Source organism: Dermacentor albipictus, chromosome 1 (genome assembly GCF_038994185.2).
Source record: "Dermacentor albipictus isolate Rhodes 1998 colony chromosome 1, USDA_Dalb.pri_finalv2, whole genome shotgun sequence".
Lineage (NCBI taxonomy): Eukaryota > Metazoa > Arthropoda > Arachnida > Ixodida > Ixodidae > Dermacentor > Dermacentor albipictus.
This window is the reverse complement of record NC_091821.1, coordinates 207,767,966-207,783,393: the sequence shown is the minus strand read 5'-3', so window position 1 is coordinate 207,783,393 and position 15,428 is coordinate 207,767,966. Positions and strand designations below refer to the sequence as shown.

The 15,428-nt window shown below is 47.1% G+C and overlaps 1 protein-coding gene across 4 annotated transcripts in view; it reads right to left on the bottom strand.

Moving 5' to 3' along the window:
* The window catches only part of p130CAS (Serine_rich_CAS and FAT-like_CAS_C domain-containing protein p130CAS), a 97,504-nt gene that overhangs the window by 15,351 nt on the left and 66,725 nt on the right, over window positions 1-15,428 (bottom strand). For all 4 annotated transcript variants that reach the window (XM_065438225.1, XM_065438223.2, XM_065438224.2 and 1 more), the window contains one exon: window positions 7,731-8,057. In XM_065438225.1, coding sequence (XP_065294297.1) covers window positions 7,731-8,057 — 327 coding nt within the window. The remainder of the gene's footprint in view (window positions 1-7,730; window positions 8,058-15,428) is intronic.

The following is a 15,428-nucleotide window of genomic DNA, read 5'->3' as shown; positions in this document are numbered from 1 at the left end:
TGTTGCTGCAGGCAGGATTTCTCAGGACAAAGCACTGGGGTTATTTTTCCGTGGAAGCTGCAGCAACAATGTACTGTTTCTTTAGCTTCCCTTCCAGCACCTCATTTAACCTCATCGCTGGTCTTAGAAGGTCTTGTGCAATTCGCCACGAACTGGAGCAAGTGCCATGTAGCCATTGCTGCTAAAAATCACAGCGCAGTTGGCTGAAGTACTGATCTTTAGGGGCGAAGGTCCCACATTCAATGCAAGTAGTGGTGCCTTCTTTTTTATATTTCCCTTTATAATTGTCATGACGTCGCGATGACTATCCTTGATGCATATAGGACACATCGGCTGGACAACTTTGCCTCAGACTGCGGCATTAATAGCTAGCTATTCGCAAATACGCATCATGATGATCATTTGTAATTGCAGACACCTGTTCGTGAACGGGACAAATCTTGTAATGTCGTGACGCATTCTCAAGGTGTTATTAGCTATTCAGCAACATATTAACATTGGATTTGTCATTGTAGAAGGTGTAAAAATGACATATTCAAGCTGTAAGAAAAAATTGTGAACATAAATTCACAGTAAGCATGTGCAAGCCCATTCATCAGTTAAGCAAGGCTGTCCTCGATCAGCACTGATTTTTACATTGTCTAAAGCCTCTGCACCAAAAAAAAAACGATAGATTAACAAGTGAAAGATATCAAGCAAGAGATTTGAAAAGTTGAAATACAGTGAAACTTCGTCAAGTTGTACCTGGCAGGAGAATGAAGAAAATATGCACTAATCGTTAGTATAGCTTACCCGAAAACTGTCTATGCACCTACTTAACCATTGAAAGTGAAAAGAGGTGTTTTACAAAAAAAAAACACCAATAAAAGCCATTTTCACACAGTGAAAGAATTCCAGCTGTCATTACAGCCTGCCATGTAGCTTTGCAGTGGTGACTGCAGCCTTCAATATCATTCAATGCAAGAAGCAATTTCTCAAATACTCTTGTTTCAGTGGAAAATAACGACATAATACCCTGCACCCATGCAGCTTCCACAAACAAATTAATGTCAGGCAGGGATCATCTTGTGCATTCCCACTAGCACTGTCATTATCTATGCCACTCATGTCACAGGAAAATTGCGATAAAATAAAGCAACAATGTCATCCTTCAATACATCTGCAGACTTATTGATCATAATCTGACAAAATTTCCCAAGACATTCAAGTTTCAACTTAAAACCCATGACACTATGGTAATCGTTGAGTGGGACCCGCAAGACAATAGGAAGAAATAACTTCCTATATTCTCCACAATATGATAACGTTTCTTCATGCTTCTAGTAATATGGCAGTGGTGCAGCTTTATTTTTGAGATGTCATTTCCACTTCAGAAATTTTATTTTAAAGGCTCCTAGGTAAACTCTAGAGCCCCGCACTACATGGTTCCTGTAGGAAGCCAAAGATGTGCAAAGATCTGCCAAGTTGTGACCACTGGCACCAAGGAAAAAGATGACGACGTCATAACAATGACCACAGGAAACTCTATGAACATAACAATGGTGACGTCAATTTCGCTTGATACACTGGATCATTATACACAACGTCTTGGTGTTGCCTCTGACGTGTCGGTTTCTTTGCAGCACAATGGAGCCTGTTTTAACTGCGTGACGGTACGCAGAAAACATTTGCGCAACTCACAGGAACACTAGTAAAGTCGCAAATTTTCTGCATAGCTATCACTTAGCCCTGTGTTGGGTACGTCAATCATAACTACGAACGATGCTTGTAGTTAAGAGAATAACGATAGTGCCTGGTAAATGTCCGAACTTCTCCATGGTACGAGCACTCTGGCCATGACTAGGCAGTACAACCTCCACCATGCAGCTCGGGCGGTTAGGGAGACAGAGTAGATTTCCGTTAATTCGACTCCGGTTAATTTAATTATTCGATTAATTCGATCACGACCGAAGTTCCCAACTGGTGCCCATGCATTTCTACAGGCCCAGACTTTTGTTATTTCGATCCTAAAATTGGCCTTCACCGGATAATTTGAACTTGAAGAGCCAGCACGCACACGCCTGACCCCTATGGTGACCCCAACAGTCACCCCTTTAGTGGCAATGTCTGTTTCGGCAGAGATTAGGGTTCAGTGAATGTGTTGAATGTACGTCATCTCCCATCGAAATGGCCTATTATCAGCCTGCCTTAGGAAGATTTTCAAGCAGTAACCGTAGCTCACTATGTCTGATTATGGTATTTATGCGATTTTAACGCGCCCCTTTTCTTTTTTTTCCAAGAATATTGGGCCAAAAATTTCTTGCGCGGTGCAATCGGATACGAAACAAAAACTACCTGTGTGACGTTCGTACGCATGTGGCGTTTGTATGCTTTACCGCATAGCACAAGTGTACCGCGGCGATGCTAAGAAATATGCCACCATTGTTCAACACAATTTTCTTGATAGAAAATCGGGTGTGCGTTAGATTTCTGCTTTGTTCAGGAGTGTTAATGTAATTGATACGTTAGTTTTCTACTTCAGACATAGAAAGTGGGTGCGTGTCAGATTCTGGCAAATACTGCCGAATGAATCGGTGGTGTGTTCTGACATTTTTCAAGCAAAGCTTGTATTAGCTCACAAGTATCGGTGGCGGTCTGGTCACGCAAAAACCCAGTTGCTCCCAGAGCAGAGGAGCTGCGAGAAAGGGCAGTTTTATTAGTTGACAGCTGCGCCAGCGCCGAGCATTAGTCATTAGCAAGCATTCCAGCTGTATATAGGCACACGCTCACGCCATGCACACAACCAATCAGAGCCGTTTCACTTCCCTCGGGGAGGGAAAGGGCATAGAGTTTCTCACTATAACACCTAGAGGGAAATATGGCACCACTGTCTATGGGAGTTTTCTAAGGGGCGCTGTGCCGTCATGGGAATGATGGTACACGTGTCTGCGAGGCTTGTGTTGGCTGGTGTTGTAGGAGGCTTCGTCTAAAACATGAATATGGCTACACAAATAACGCATTCTTATAATAAAATCTTTATAGAAGGTTTTAATTCACCCATATTACATCTTCAAATGAAGCTCGCTCCCCTACAATGCATAACCAAGTGAAGAAAAGCGAGAACAGACGACCAATTGTTCAAACCGAGCGCGAATCTTGTCATCTGTCCTCCAACTTTAACAGCTCGCTGACACTTTTTGTTACATATAATTGTACATGCAATAACAAGTTCTAATAATTAGACGAAACATGTTCTTGTGTAATAATAAAGCTAAAAGAGCTTTTTACGTGTTGTTTCAGTAGAGAATGAATCACTGTGACAGACGGAATGGTGCTTGCCAGGCGCGCCTTTTTAAGGTGTCCTGGCTCTTCGAGAATGATACCAATCTGAAGTCACAATATACCGGCATTCCCATGCATACCACAGCGCAGTAGCGCCAGATTTCCCTCTAGGTAATATAGTGTGAAACTCTATGGGAAAGGGTGTCGCCCGCGTTGCCCCCCCTCCCCCCCCCCCCCGCACCGGCTTATTTCCGTTCAGTTCATTCTCAGAAAATGGATTGGACGGCCACGTGTTGTGCGTTCCCCCGAGGAACTGGCAGCCTTCGAGGAACTGGCAGCCTTCGATGAACGGCGGCGAGAACTACCCCGTGAAAGGGCTTGCCGTCGGCGTGCCGATCCCACCGTTAGAGCCGCTCAAGCTCAGGCAATCCAACAGCAAAGAGAAGAAGCTCCCACGCAGAGGGAGTGGGAGGCCGAAACAATCTGGCACCGTTAACGATATGTTACTTAATCATGACGAAGGTCAGGTGCACACAGGACAAGCTTCACTTAGGTATTCTCATTTTCTGGTAGGGAAAGGGTTGGTAATTTTTTATGCATCTTGTTTAATTCAACCCACCAGATAATTCCATCAATTTTGTCAGTAACGTCAGGGTCAAATTGATGGAAGTTGACTGTAGTTGGTGCTCCTAATCGCGCTTATGCAAACACTATCGCTTTCTCGTATTAGCACTAAGCCTCATGGTATTCCATTGCACTTATATGGTCATGAGGTTCAGAGGCCGCTGCCACAATTGTTCATGGCGAGGCTGAGTGGCTGCCTGCCGTGAGTGAGTGTGCATGCGGTCTTAACAGACAAGTGAACGGCAGAGGGTCATCATGGGGGCCTAAGAAAGGCCAGGCCAATGGAAGCTGGATAGTGCATTGCGAACGTTGGTGGTGTGGCGAGGCTCTTGCTCGATGGACCAGCGATGCAGCAAGCAGCTGAGCAGTTCAAGGGCTCGCACTACTTGGGTCTGCTTTGATCATTTGGAGTCACTGGGCTAATGGACTGGCCAAAGGGCACCCCTGTCAACACAGATGATGGTGTTGGTTTCCAATGAAGAGCATCCCGAAAGCTTACAGCATCGACCACTGCCTCAAACAACTGAAGTTCACAACCAGAAAATCAGCCTTGGTCAGGGGCTGCAAAAAAGACTGGCCCAGCATGTCAAAACCTACATAGTTGGGTGGAACCTACGTGGGGGCTAAAGTGCCCAGTACTGCAAATCTAAGCCAAAATGCCACATTCTTTGTCCATACTTCAGCGCTGTGGCAGGTAGTATGAAGAGAATAAAATTGGCACTCAACTAAAATGAAAACATGATTTCTGCATGAACCGCAAGAAAACTGGAAGCCACAATTTTTTTATTTGGAACAAAATCAACATGGTTTTCAGTTTAAGTCTACTACCCTCTCCAGAAATTTTTATCAATACATATTGCTTAAAACTTCTTACTCAGCCATGTTATAACTTTTGTAAGTGTACACAGTCCTGTTTCCAATCTGAAAGTGGCAGGCTGCAGCATTTCTGTGGTTTTCAACGTGGCTCATCAGGAAGCAGGCACATACAGTAATACATTCTAAGCATTTAAAATTGATCATCATCGTATTCTCCAGTGGTATAAGAAACTTCTTCGAAGCTTTATCGCAGTGGTGTGCAATTAACCCTTTCGCTGTCACGGACGTACCGGTACGTCATCGCGCTTCCCCCCCACGGTGTCACTGACGTACCGGTACGTTCTCTATCGTGCGTTCAAAATTTCGCGCCAGAGCGCAAAGCTGGCGCTCCTGGATTGGCCACGCTATCTGTTGACTCTTTCTACCGGTTCGTATATTCGCCCCGACCCGTGTTACTCCGTGTATTGAAGAGTACGGCGCGACTGCCACTCCCCACTTTCTCTTTGCTGAGTGGCGCGGTGGCTCCGTGTTCGCTGTATCATGCGTCGCGCGCGTGTGATTATGGGTTCAAGGGTTGTTCTGCCATCTCCGCTGGTTTGAAGGTTTTTATTTTTCTTCTGTTGGTGTGCCTGGTACGGCGTGTCAAGTTCAGGCGCACGTGCCGTTGCCTCTCCGAAAAGAGTGACTCGTTGCTGCTTTCGCTCTCTCGCCGCACCCTCGCTTCCGACTTGCAGCAGTAAACGTAAAGCCCTTCGAACTTTGTTTAGCCTTTTTCCATCTCCCTCTGTCATCTTGATCACGCAACGTCCCGTTTATCTCCGTTGTGCGGGCGACTGAAAGCGCATCCTCCCTGCGCGCGGTTACTTTCGGATGGCTCAGCGCGCGGGACCTTCGTCTGCTCATTGGAGCGGTGGCTCAATTCCGATTCAGAATACGAGCCGAGCTCGGATTCGGACTCGGACAGAGTCGCATGCGAGGAAGAGGGTTCCGCATCGTCAGATTCGGATGTTGAAGGGATTTTATAGCCAGGCTGATGATGATGATGATGATGTTTACTAACAACAGCTGCAGAACACTGAAATGTGTATATTGCATTACTATGTTATTTGTACACCAATCATAATCAAAAATAAATGGCTATGTTCATTCCCTGTTATGCTCGTTCCCTGAAACCAAGCCGACACTGGGAGTGCGTCACGGCCAGAAAGGTCCGACAGCGAAAGGGTTAAATGAAATATAAATGTAGGCTCTGAATTATAAAAAAAGATTCACGCGACCAAAAGGAAATCAAGAACATTTATTTTCAATATCAAACATGAGCTGCTTTGCTGTTGTTCCCTTTTAAATGTCACATACCTACAAGGGAGGATTGACCAACGTTTGCAGTGGAAGCAATGAAATTACTTTCTTCCCACAAACTTCACGTTAAATGCTTCGTGTTATGGTTGTTGATAATTATTTACGAAGTAATTAAGGCGAGGCATGTGTGAAAGGAGCCGTGGTTCCAGGCTTGCGTTTAGAAGCTCGGTGTTGTTTAAAATCTGAAGTACAATTGAGTTAAAGATTAATGAATGGGCTAGTAAAGAAACATTATGGGGTTTTACGTGCCAAAACCACTTTCTGATTATGAGGCACACCGTAGTGGGGTACTCTGGAAATTTGGACCACCTGGGGCTCTTTAACATACACCTAAATCTAAGTACACTGGCATTTTCACATTTTGCCCCCATCGAAATGTGGCCGCCATGGCCAAATGGACTAGTGAAAGACTATAGCTTCAGGTGCGCATCAAAAAATTACAAATGAAGTAGTAGAATGAGACCTGGGACTTTGAAGTGCAACAGGCTCAGAGAAAAATCTGCTCGGAAACATGAACGTGAAATATGAAGGAAAATAAAAGGGCGGCTAGTGTATTTAGGTGTTTATAAAAAAAGAAGAAAAAAAAGAAAAGGTAGACTCACAGTGGAGAAAAGAAGTTAACCAGTAAGTATTATGCTAACACCGTGTACAAAGGAAGAGAATATACTGCCAAGCATAAAGTCTCAGGTGCAAAACCGTTTTACTCTGTCGGCGCAATAGAGAAGAAGCCAGGTATGAAATTATATTAAAAAACAAATAATGATATCAAAAGGGGAAACTTTTGTCATTGAAAGAGGTGTGCACTACTGTTCGATGCCAGATCCTGCGTGTCTGAGAAGGCGGGGTTATTGAAATTTTGCTGATGAGTGTCACATATGTAGTGTGTAGAAATAGCACAGAAACCATTACACATATGCAGGGTGTTTCAGCGAACACTCCCAAAATTTTTTAAAGGTTGCCTGTGGCAGATAGCTCAATTCTAGTTTATGAGCCAGTCTACTCGAAGCAGCGGACACTACTTGCACAAGAAATTGATATGCAAAATCGACTAATTACCTTTTCAGCTAATTATCTTATGAGCCATATATCAATTTACTAATTCTAGCAGTGAACTTCACAAGGCGGATCCATTTGGAGCGAATTCTCAGGACGACACCAGTTTCGATATATAAATTCCCGAACTTTGCGGAGAAATGCATTGGCATTCCAGTTAATTTGTTGCACTTCATGCACTGAAGCACACAAGTATCAATTTTTGTGCAAGTAGTGTCCGCTGCTTCGAGTAGACCAGCTCATGAAATTATGACATCTGCCACAGGCAACTTTTAAAGATTTTTGGAAGTGTTCGCTGAAACACCCTGTATGTTTTGTTAGTAGGTCGTAGTATCCACCCACGGATGAATGACGACGTAGTCACCTGCCGGTGGACAATATAGGAAAAGTGGATGAATCATCGGGGGGGAATAGCAAAAGACGAGTGGGGTGCGTATTGGTCCATGGCGCAAAGGTATAGAACGCACACAATGAAAAGAACAACGAATCTTGAGGGACGAATGCAAACGCTGAACAAACGTTAATTATAACGAGCTTCGTGACACAAGGTCCCAAGCCGCTTCAAAGGAAAATGCCGATAGCATCCATCCATCCAATCCGCCCTGTCGCTGACGCACCTTGTTGGGGTCCACCCTCCACGAGCGGCGCCGTGCGTGGCGCTGACCGGGCCCCGGGTAGGTGCCCGCGGGCGGCGCTGGGGGCACGGCGGCCGCGAGGTCGGGGGGCCCCGCCGCGTAACCCAAGCCGGTCGGGTCGTACATGCCCGGCATGAGGCGCAGCCGGTTGCCCGGGGCCAAGCCCTGGCGGCCCCGGAGCGCGCAGAGCCACCAGCCCTCCAGGTCACCCGGGTTCTGCTCCAGCACCGTGAGCACGTCATTCTTGCGGAAGGCCAACTCCTCCGGAGACTCGGCGATGTTGTCGTACAGCGCCCGCGCCAGGCAGTTCTGCGTCGGAGTTGATAGAAAAAGCTCGTCTCCAGAGGGGCCGTTGCACGCGCCCGCACGGCCGAAAAAAGAAAGTTTTTTTTTTTTTTTTTTAAAGCAATCCTTGTTGTAAATGACGCTGAAGCAGGCCGTGACCAGTCACGAAATGACTGCCGAGCTGATGATGGGGAAACGAGATTCCGTTCCGTTTCCAGACGCACGTACTTCCACGGCCGGAGTGCCGTCTAAAAAAAGGCGCGAAACGTCCATCGAAATGACCGTCATCCGAGGAGTTAATAAACGGTTCCAGACAAGAAAAACGCTGACGCTGCTAATTGCCAAATAGTGATAAAATCTGGCCAAAACCGAAACTGCCGCCGAAGAGCGCAGCCAATGCGCAACTGCAACTCCCACGCCCTTAATCACATCTTTGAGGTGCGATCGAGGGGATCGCTGCTTGCCAATTTTCATAAAGTGCGCTTACTACCTCGAGAAGAAAGGGGATTAACCGAGGGGCCCGATTTTTATCAGTCATAAGAAGCCAACAAATACTGACACCAAAGACAACATAGGGGGAATTACTTGTGCTTAATAAATGAAATAAAGAAACGATAAATTAATGGAAATCGAAGTGGATGAAAAAAAAAAGCAACTTGCCGCGGGTGGGGAACGATCCCACAACCTTCGCATTTTTCATCCACTTTGATTTCCAGTAATTTATCGTTTCTTTATTTCATTTATTAAGCACAAGTAATTTCCCCTATGCTGTCCTTGGTGTCAGTGTTTGTTGGCTTCTTATGATGTGACTTTTACTACCTCGAGTCATTTCATGATGTAAGCTTCTCCCAAGCTTCTCCGATAAAAGCGATCCCCAAGGAACATCTTCAGGTACATCTTCCTAAAGGAATTTCCAACTCGCTTCGTCACAATTAACCTCCGAATTGCGGTTACAAGCACACGTTTCTAGCTTAAACAGTGGTCACATGTAGACGGTCAAGTAATGCGCGGGATTCGTATCGGAACGTGCACTGTTGTAGGCCTTCTCGAAGCCGCCATTATAGGTGCCAGCGGCAAGGGGCCACGCGCAACGCGGCGTGTCTCGTCCTGTAGCCACCAGAGCCCATCGACTGACAGCAAATGAGGCTCCACGACGCGAAGGCGCAAGCAGCAACACCTTGCGGTATGCTTTCATTATTTCTAAGCACACAGCCCAGCAAAATAGCACCTAAGCTTTGTTCGCATACACCCCGGGCTTTTACGCGGCTAGCTGGCTGCGTTCCTCGCCGGATAGGTTCAGCAAGGGATTTAGCACAAGCACTCGCTCAACAAAAAAAGAAAGCTACGTGTCCGATGGAAGGACTTCAACCAGGTATACAACAGCAAAGAAGCCCGATGCGCTACTCATGAGACCACAGGCGTCTCTCGTGGCATTTATTACAGGGCACAAATTACTTAGGCGAGTAACAATTAAACAGACAAGCAATTACTAATGAGTATTCCACTTGCACGGCAACGCAGACACTTGCAAAGAACCCCAAAGTTCCTCCTATTCATCATTCAGGCATGCTGCTCATGGCGACGGCCAAGCTTTACAAGAAACACTAAAACGTTGGTAAGGATCATAGACACCTCAAAAATATAAAGCATCGCCCTGGATGAAATGTCCTTCAGTTGGGCGACCATTCGATTCAAATGAGTTGCTGATGAAATCATATGTTCGGCGTTTCGCTCCAAGATACATTTGCGTGTCTCCCACAGGCTATGCATCCGATAAGCAAAAACACATAAAAAACGCTCGTGCGGCGTGTTTTTGGCACGTAAAAACCCAGAATTTAATAAAGTGGCTTACAACTCTGACCATCACCTTCCCAGTCCTGCACTCTTCCTCAGTGCTTCATCCGTAAGTGTTTGTGGTATAGAAATGTAATGTTTCCTTAGGTAAACACACAAAAGATTTCTTTTTTTTTTAGCTACGCATTTAACGTAGTCGTTTTCATGACATCACTAACTATCTGGGTCTTCCCGTCTCTTCCACGATTTTCCGATAATTCCAGACTTCCTCCCCTCCCCTCCCTCCCCCTAAAAAAAAAAGGTCGCTGAAAGCCTGCTAAGATAGTCGCGGGTCTCCCAGACCATAGGCATACGCACACATTCCGTTCATTCAGGCCCCTAGGCGGCAGCAACAAAAGCAGTTTCGCGGGCGGCTGGCCTTTCATCTCTGCCTCGCGAAGAGGGCCGAGCCCCGCGCGACCGCGCCCCAACAGCCACCCCGCCCAAGCGCACCGGGATGGCCGGACGCTGGCGCACCCCCTCGCGTCGCCCGCGTGTGGCCAGTTGTCAGCGCCTTTGCACCTTTTGTGCGCTTTCTGTGCGAGCCAGAACGAAGAGGAACCCGACGAGAGTCGCGTTCGCAAAGCGTGCATCGTCCTTCTTAGACCGCGCTGAAAGGTCCCGGTTAAGCTTTATCCATAAAGGATGGCTCATTAGCCTAAAGGGATAAGGAAGGGCTCGAGGGTAGGCCGTCCAGAAGCGCTACATCGAGGGCAACGTGTCTATACTCCCCTCTCTTAAATGCTACGTGATGCCACGTTTTTACATGGAGCGAATATGTTTTTGCGAGCTTCCCCACTTCGCGTGCCCTCTAGTGGCTTCCACATCAACGGCGCCTGTCCCCTTTTCTTGCGACGAAAAACAACGCTAACGAATAAACTGTCACAGAAAGGGCAGAGGTCGATACGACGGATGTCGTACACTGCGTCGTTCTTGTTTCCTTAGCACTGTTCTCAGGGGCTCCGGAACCAGGGGGTCCAAGGTTTGACCATGACGTCTCTCATCAATCCGCGGTCAAACCGTCTTTCTTCCCCACTCTGCATGGCTGTGATGTCTGCGAATTTCGCTGTACCTGGATATCATTCCGAATGCTATCTTAAACTTTCTCGTTCGTCAAGCCACACCTCCATATGAGCATCCTCGTTTCAGCTGCTCGGATAATCGTATACGCGTTAAACCTATTTGTAGGATATGCTTGTCGGTTCCAGCAGCGGCTCTCGATAAGTATGCCAACTAGAGACTTGTACGAAAAAAAAAAAAATGGGGGGGGGGGGGGGAGAAAGAATAACCTACAGCGTCGATTTCCCGTCGTCGTCTTCGCTCGGTGCCGAATTTTCAGGGAATCGCGCGAGCGGACGGAGCTCCAACGATGCAACGCGACCATCTACTGAGAAGCGTCTATATTTTCACTGACACTTGTCCTCCTCCAGTGAGCCGACTGTTTATAAACAGTCGGCTCACTGGAGGATTCGTACTTTAGGAAAAAAGTACGAAGCGGTCAAACATAGCACGATAGCAGCCAAGCTGCCAAGGGCACACCGGTGGTGATCGATGGCGGTGTCGCGGCCGGCTGGATCGACCAGTTTGCAATCTCGCGAGCTGCCCTCGTAAGTCGCCGCCGCGGCTGCAGTCACCAAGCGCGCCGCGTCGACGTTCGCGTTCGGCAGGTTCGCGACATATAGGGACATTCAAGAGCAAGCTTTTTTCTCAATGTTCCAAGTGGCACTTGACCGGCGGAGAAAGTTGGCTCACTCCATGGCGTGGACAAGATTAGCCTCGCCCTCCATAACGATTTAACGTGGCTCTCGTTTAAGAGAATGCAGACGCGCTGAATCTGCGTATAAAGAAAGGCAAAAAAGTGACACAGCATTGTTGCATAAAACCTTTTACTTTCAAACAGATCGTTCTCTCACTCTCTCTTTTAAACTGACTCGCCATCCCGGCCCTGCGAAAGTGGATGCCCGGCGAAGCTGTTGGAAACCACCACTACAACTACTGAGGAGAGTATGCAGTGATTTATTGCTATAGAGTAATGGTAGTAATGTTAATTTAGAATAATGGTAGTAATGGGAGTAATTGTAATCTTGGCAGCACACAGCCGCTGGTCGTATTGCCGTTTTCTTTTTCCCCTTTGACGCTGCTCGTATTCACGCTGCTCCTCGGGAGTCCTAACTATGCGTCGCATACTCATGGCGGTGCTACAACAACTAAAATCAGTTGCTAGGCTGGTTGGTTCTTTTATATACGAAAGGCTAGAGACGCCATTCCGCACGTAGCACCTGCCGCCACCGCGGCAGCTTGCGCAACAGTGATCTTTACCGGACCCGCCGTGGTTGCTTATAGTGGCTATGGTGCATGGGCTGCTAAGCACGAGGTCGCGAGATCAAATCCCGGCCACGGCGGCCGCATTTCGATAAGGGCGAAATGCGAAAACGTTAGATTTAGGTGCACTTTAAAAAACCTAGCTCAGGTCGTCCACATCCCGGGAGCGCACTATGGCGCGCCTCATAATCGGATCGTGGTTTTGGCACGTGAAATCCCATATTTTAATTTTAATCTTTACCGAGAAACGTATGCAGGGAGCGCTACGTGCTCCGCATTGTTATAGAAAGCGCCTTGTTATCAATTACGAGGTTCGAATGCTTGATGTGCTTGTTCTTTATTGAAATGAATGCCGTTCTGTACGTTGCATGCGTGGTTCCAAAGAATGTAGGCACTTTTCGTTTCACTTTGCTGAGTGCTTGAAGCCTCTGCTTTACGGGGGTCCGAGCCACAGATGCTGTCCTGCCCTGCCGCAGGGATCGGCTCACATTGCTAACCGACGCGGACACGAAAAATGCCGACCACAGAGCTGTAATATAACTTGCAGCTCTTTTAACGTCGTGTTTGCAATTCTACCGCGATCATCGAAAGCATGCCGCCCCACAGGCACTATTTCGCGCAGAGAATGCCGTTCAAAAATATCGTGAACCACAAAATTCCCGCACACTCCTGCTATACAGCTGAAGGCGCGCTGACGTAGGGCACGGAGGGCACGGGCTGTAGAGGCGAGGGGGGAGGCATCCAGTTAAGGCTCTGAATGGAACAGGAGCTCATTCAGCAAGAGGTCAAAAAAAAAAAAAAAACATGGCTGCGTTTTAAAACTGCATGGGCGCCCTCTGAGAAGCGTATACACCCGTTTTCCGCGCGCGCTTGTCGTATATGTGCACTGAAGTTCCGCAACACTGTTATTTTATCCCCGCACGTCTGCAAAACAAGCTAGGCTAAACAGCCATAAATCTTTCAGAAGACACATCTTCCGCGGCCCATCTATTTTAGCTGCACGAAGGTGTGCCCAGCTTTCTCTCAGTTCTTTTTTTTTTTTTCATCTTCCTTAAGCGCAACAGACTGCAGACTGACGGATGTGCATAGACGAGAAAGGGCGCTGTAGAACTCCATCAAACAAACGCACGCACCTTCCAACGCGAACCTGCTTTAAGTCACGTTTTGCTTTTCTCAACGCACCACACGCGGCGGTCGTGGGTTCGGGTCACCGGCTGTCTTTTTTAGCTATATATTTTCCCCTTTCGTTTGTCGGGTATACAAACAAAAACTCTACAACTAACGGGAGAGGTCTATACAGCAATCTGGCTTAGGCCGGGATCGACCCCCTGCTTCCAAATACTCTCTTCTGTGGTTGCTTCAAGTTTCCCAAGTTTCTTCGCGCATTCAATAGCTCTGTATACACGACAGCTGCAAGTTTTGCCCTGAAACGTGTGAAATGAGCTACAGAAGTAGCTACACAAAAGAATGCTAAACAACTTTCCACGCTATCATATATAAAGAGTCGCCAGCTTCTTCCAACGGAAACGCTCGGTCCCAGCAAAAGGACTCGGCCGGACATTATGCAGCCCGTAGCTTATGTAACCGCAATGTTTACCGGGAAACGCTGGCGGCGAACGTTACGCACGAAGGCGAGCGTTCTGGTAGAAACACGGCCTCTGGCGCGGGCCGATCCCGGAGGTAGTGCACAGCCGCGCCAAAAAGATTGCATCATTTTCAGGTTTCTGTTATTTTTTCGCACGTTTAATATTTCAGTCTGAAAAGATGTAACATAAAAGGCATGCGATGACGTTGTTTGAGTCGTAACATTTGTTTGTGGGCTGTCATTCTCAAAATTCCGAGGAATAACTTTACTCGTCAAGAATGCAAGACAAAGTATCAGCAACTTTATTGATAGAATGATGTGGCAATATAATCCGCATATACCGCATGTCATATAGCAAGGCGTGGCATATACATATACCAAAACGTGTACGGAAATTTTCGCTCACGGACAACTTCGCCGACGCCGACGCCGGATTTTCTGCGACGCGGACCCTTAACATTAGCGCGTTAAAATGCTTGAAGTCGCCGCACCTGGTAATAGCTCTGTGAAAGCTAGTCTTACACGCAGTGTTAACGTTTTCACTAAAGTTACGGCCCAATTCCATGGAGCAAGTGGTTCATGTTTTCCACAGGTGGAGAGCGGACAGATGGGCTAGCTTACATAATGCAGTGTCATTCTTTGTTTTTACGTCGACAAGCGACAACCTCAAAACAGCCGATGCCGAGCAGCGTTTGTGTTTTCATGAATTATTAACGTGATGCGTAAGATGCACAAGAAAAGAAAAAGAGGACAGAACACAGCGCAATTTAAGCCAGCGGACGGACGGACGGACAGACAGACAGACAACTTTAATTATGTCCTGAGGTACGCTACCGCTCAAGGCGGTAGAGCAGCGGGCCGCTCCCACGTCGGGACAATTAAAAAAAGAAACAGAGAGAGAGAGAGAGAGAGAAAAGATTGGTAAAATGTACCCACAGTCACCGGTGTGTTCACATTGCAGACCATTACTGGCGTAGCCGTTTCTATATTGCTGGGAAGACATCTTCCGGCCGGCATCACGGCCGCCATGATCGACCTGCCTCTTCTTTACAATGATTTTTTCTCTATGTTCTAGCAGCCGATCTCGGCACTAGCGACAGCTGGCGGCAACCTGCGTGCTATACGAGTGCTACAGGAAGAAGCGCCCCTGCAACGGAAGCGGAACCGGTGACGTAACTCTTCGTGGAGGCGGGTGCGGTCACTGCCCCGACTCTTGCGCGCGCGCAACCGAGGGGCTCCGAGCTGTTAAGGGCTCACTTAATTTTGTGCTTGAATGCATAAAATGACGCTTTGTTAAGAAAGTAACTGGAACGCCAATGCATTTTTCCGCTAAGTACGGTCACGAAAGTGGCGTCATCCTGAGAATTCGTTCCAAGTGAATTCGCCTTGTGCAGTCCACGGCTAGAATTTGCATACTGCAATAGGGCAATTAGTCAAAAAATTAATTAGTAATTTTTTGTCCATTATTCAATTATGCATTTTTTTTCTGTGCGAGTAACGTCCGCCTCTTCGAGTAGATCAGTTCATGAACTAGAATTGTGCTGTGTGCCACCGGCAACCTCTAAAAAATTCTGAAAGTGTTCGCTGAAACACCCGGTATATATAGTGTCGAGACCCAAAATAATAGTATTACAGAAATCTAATCCCAATCCAAT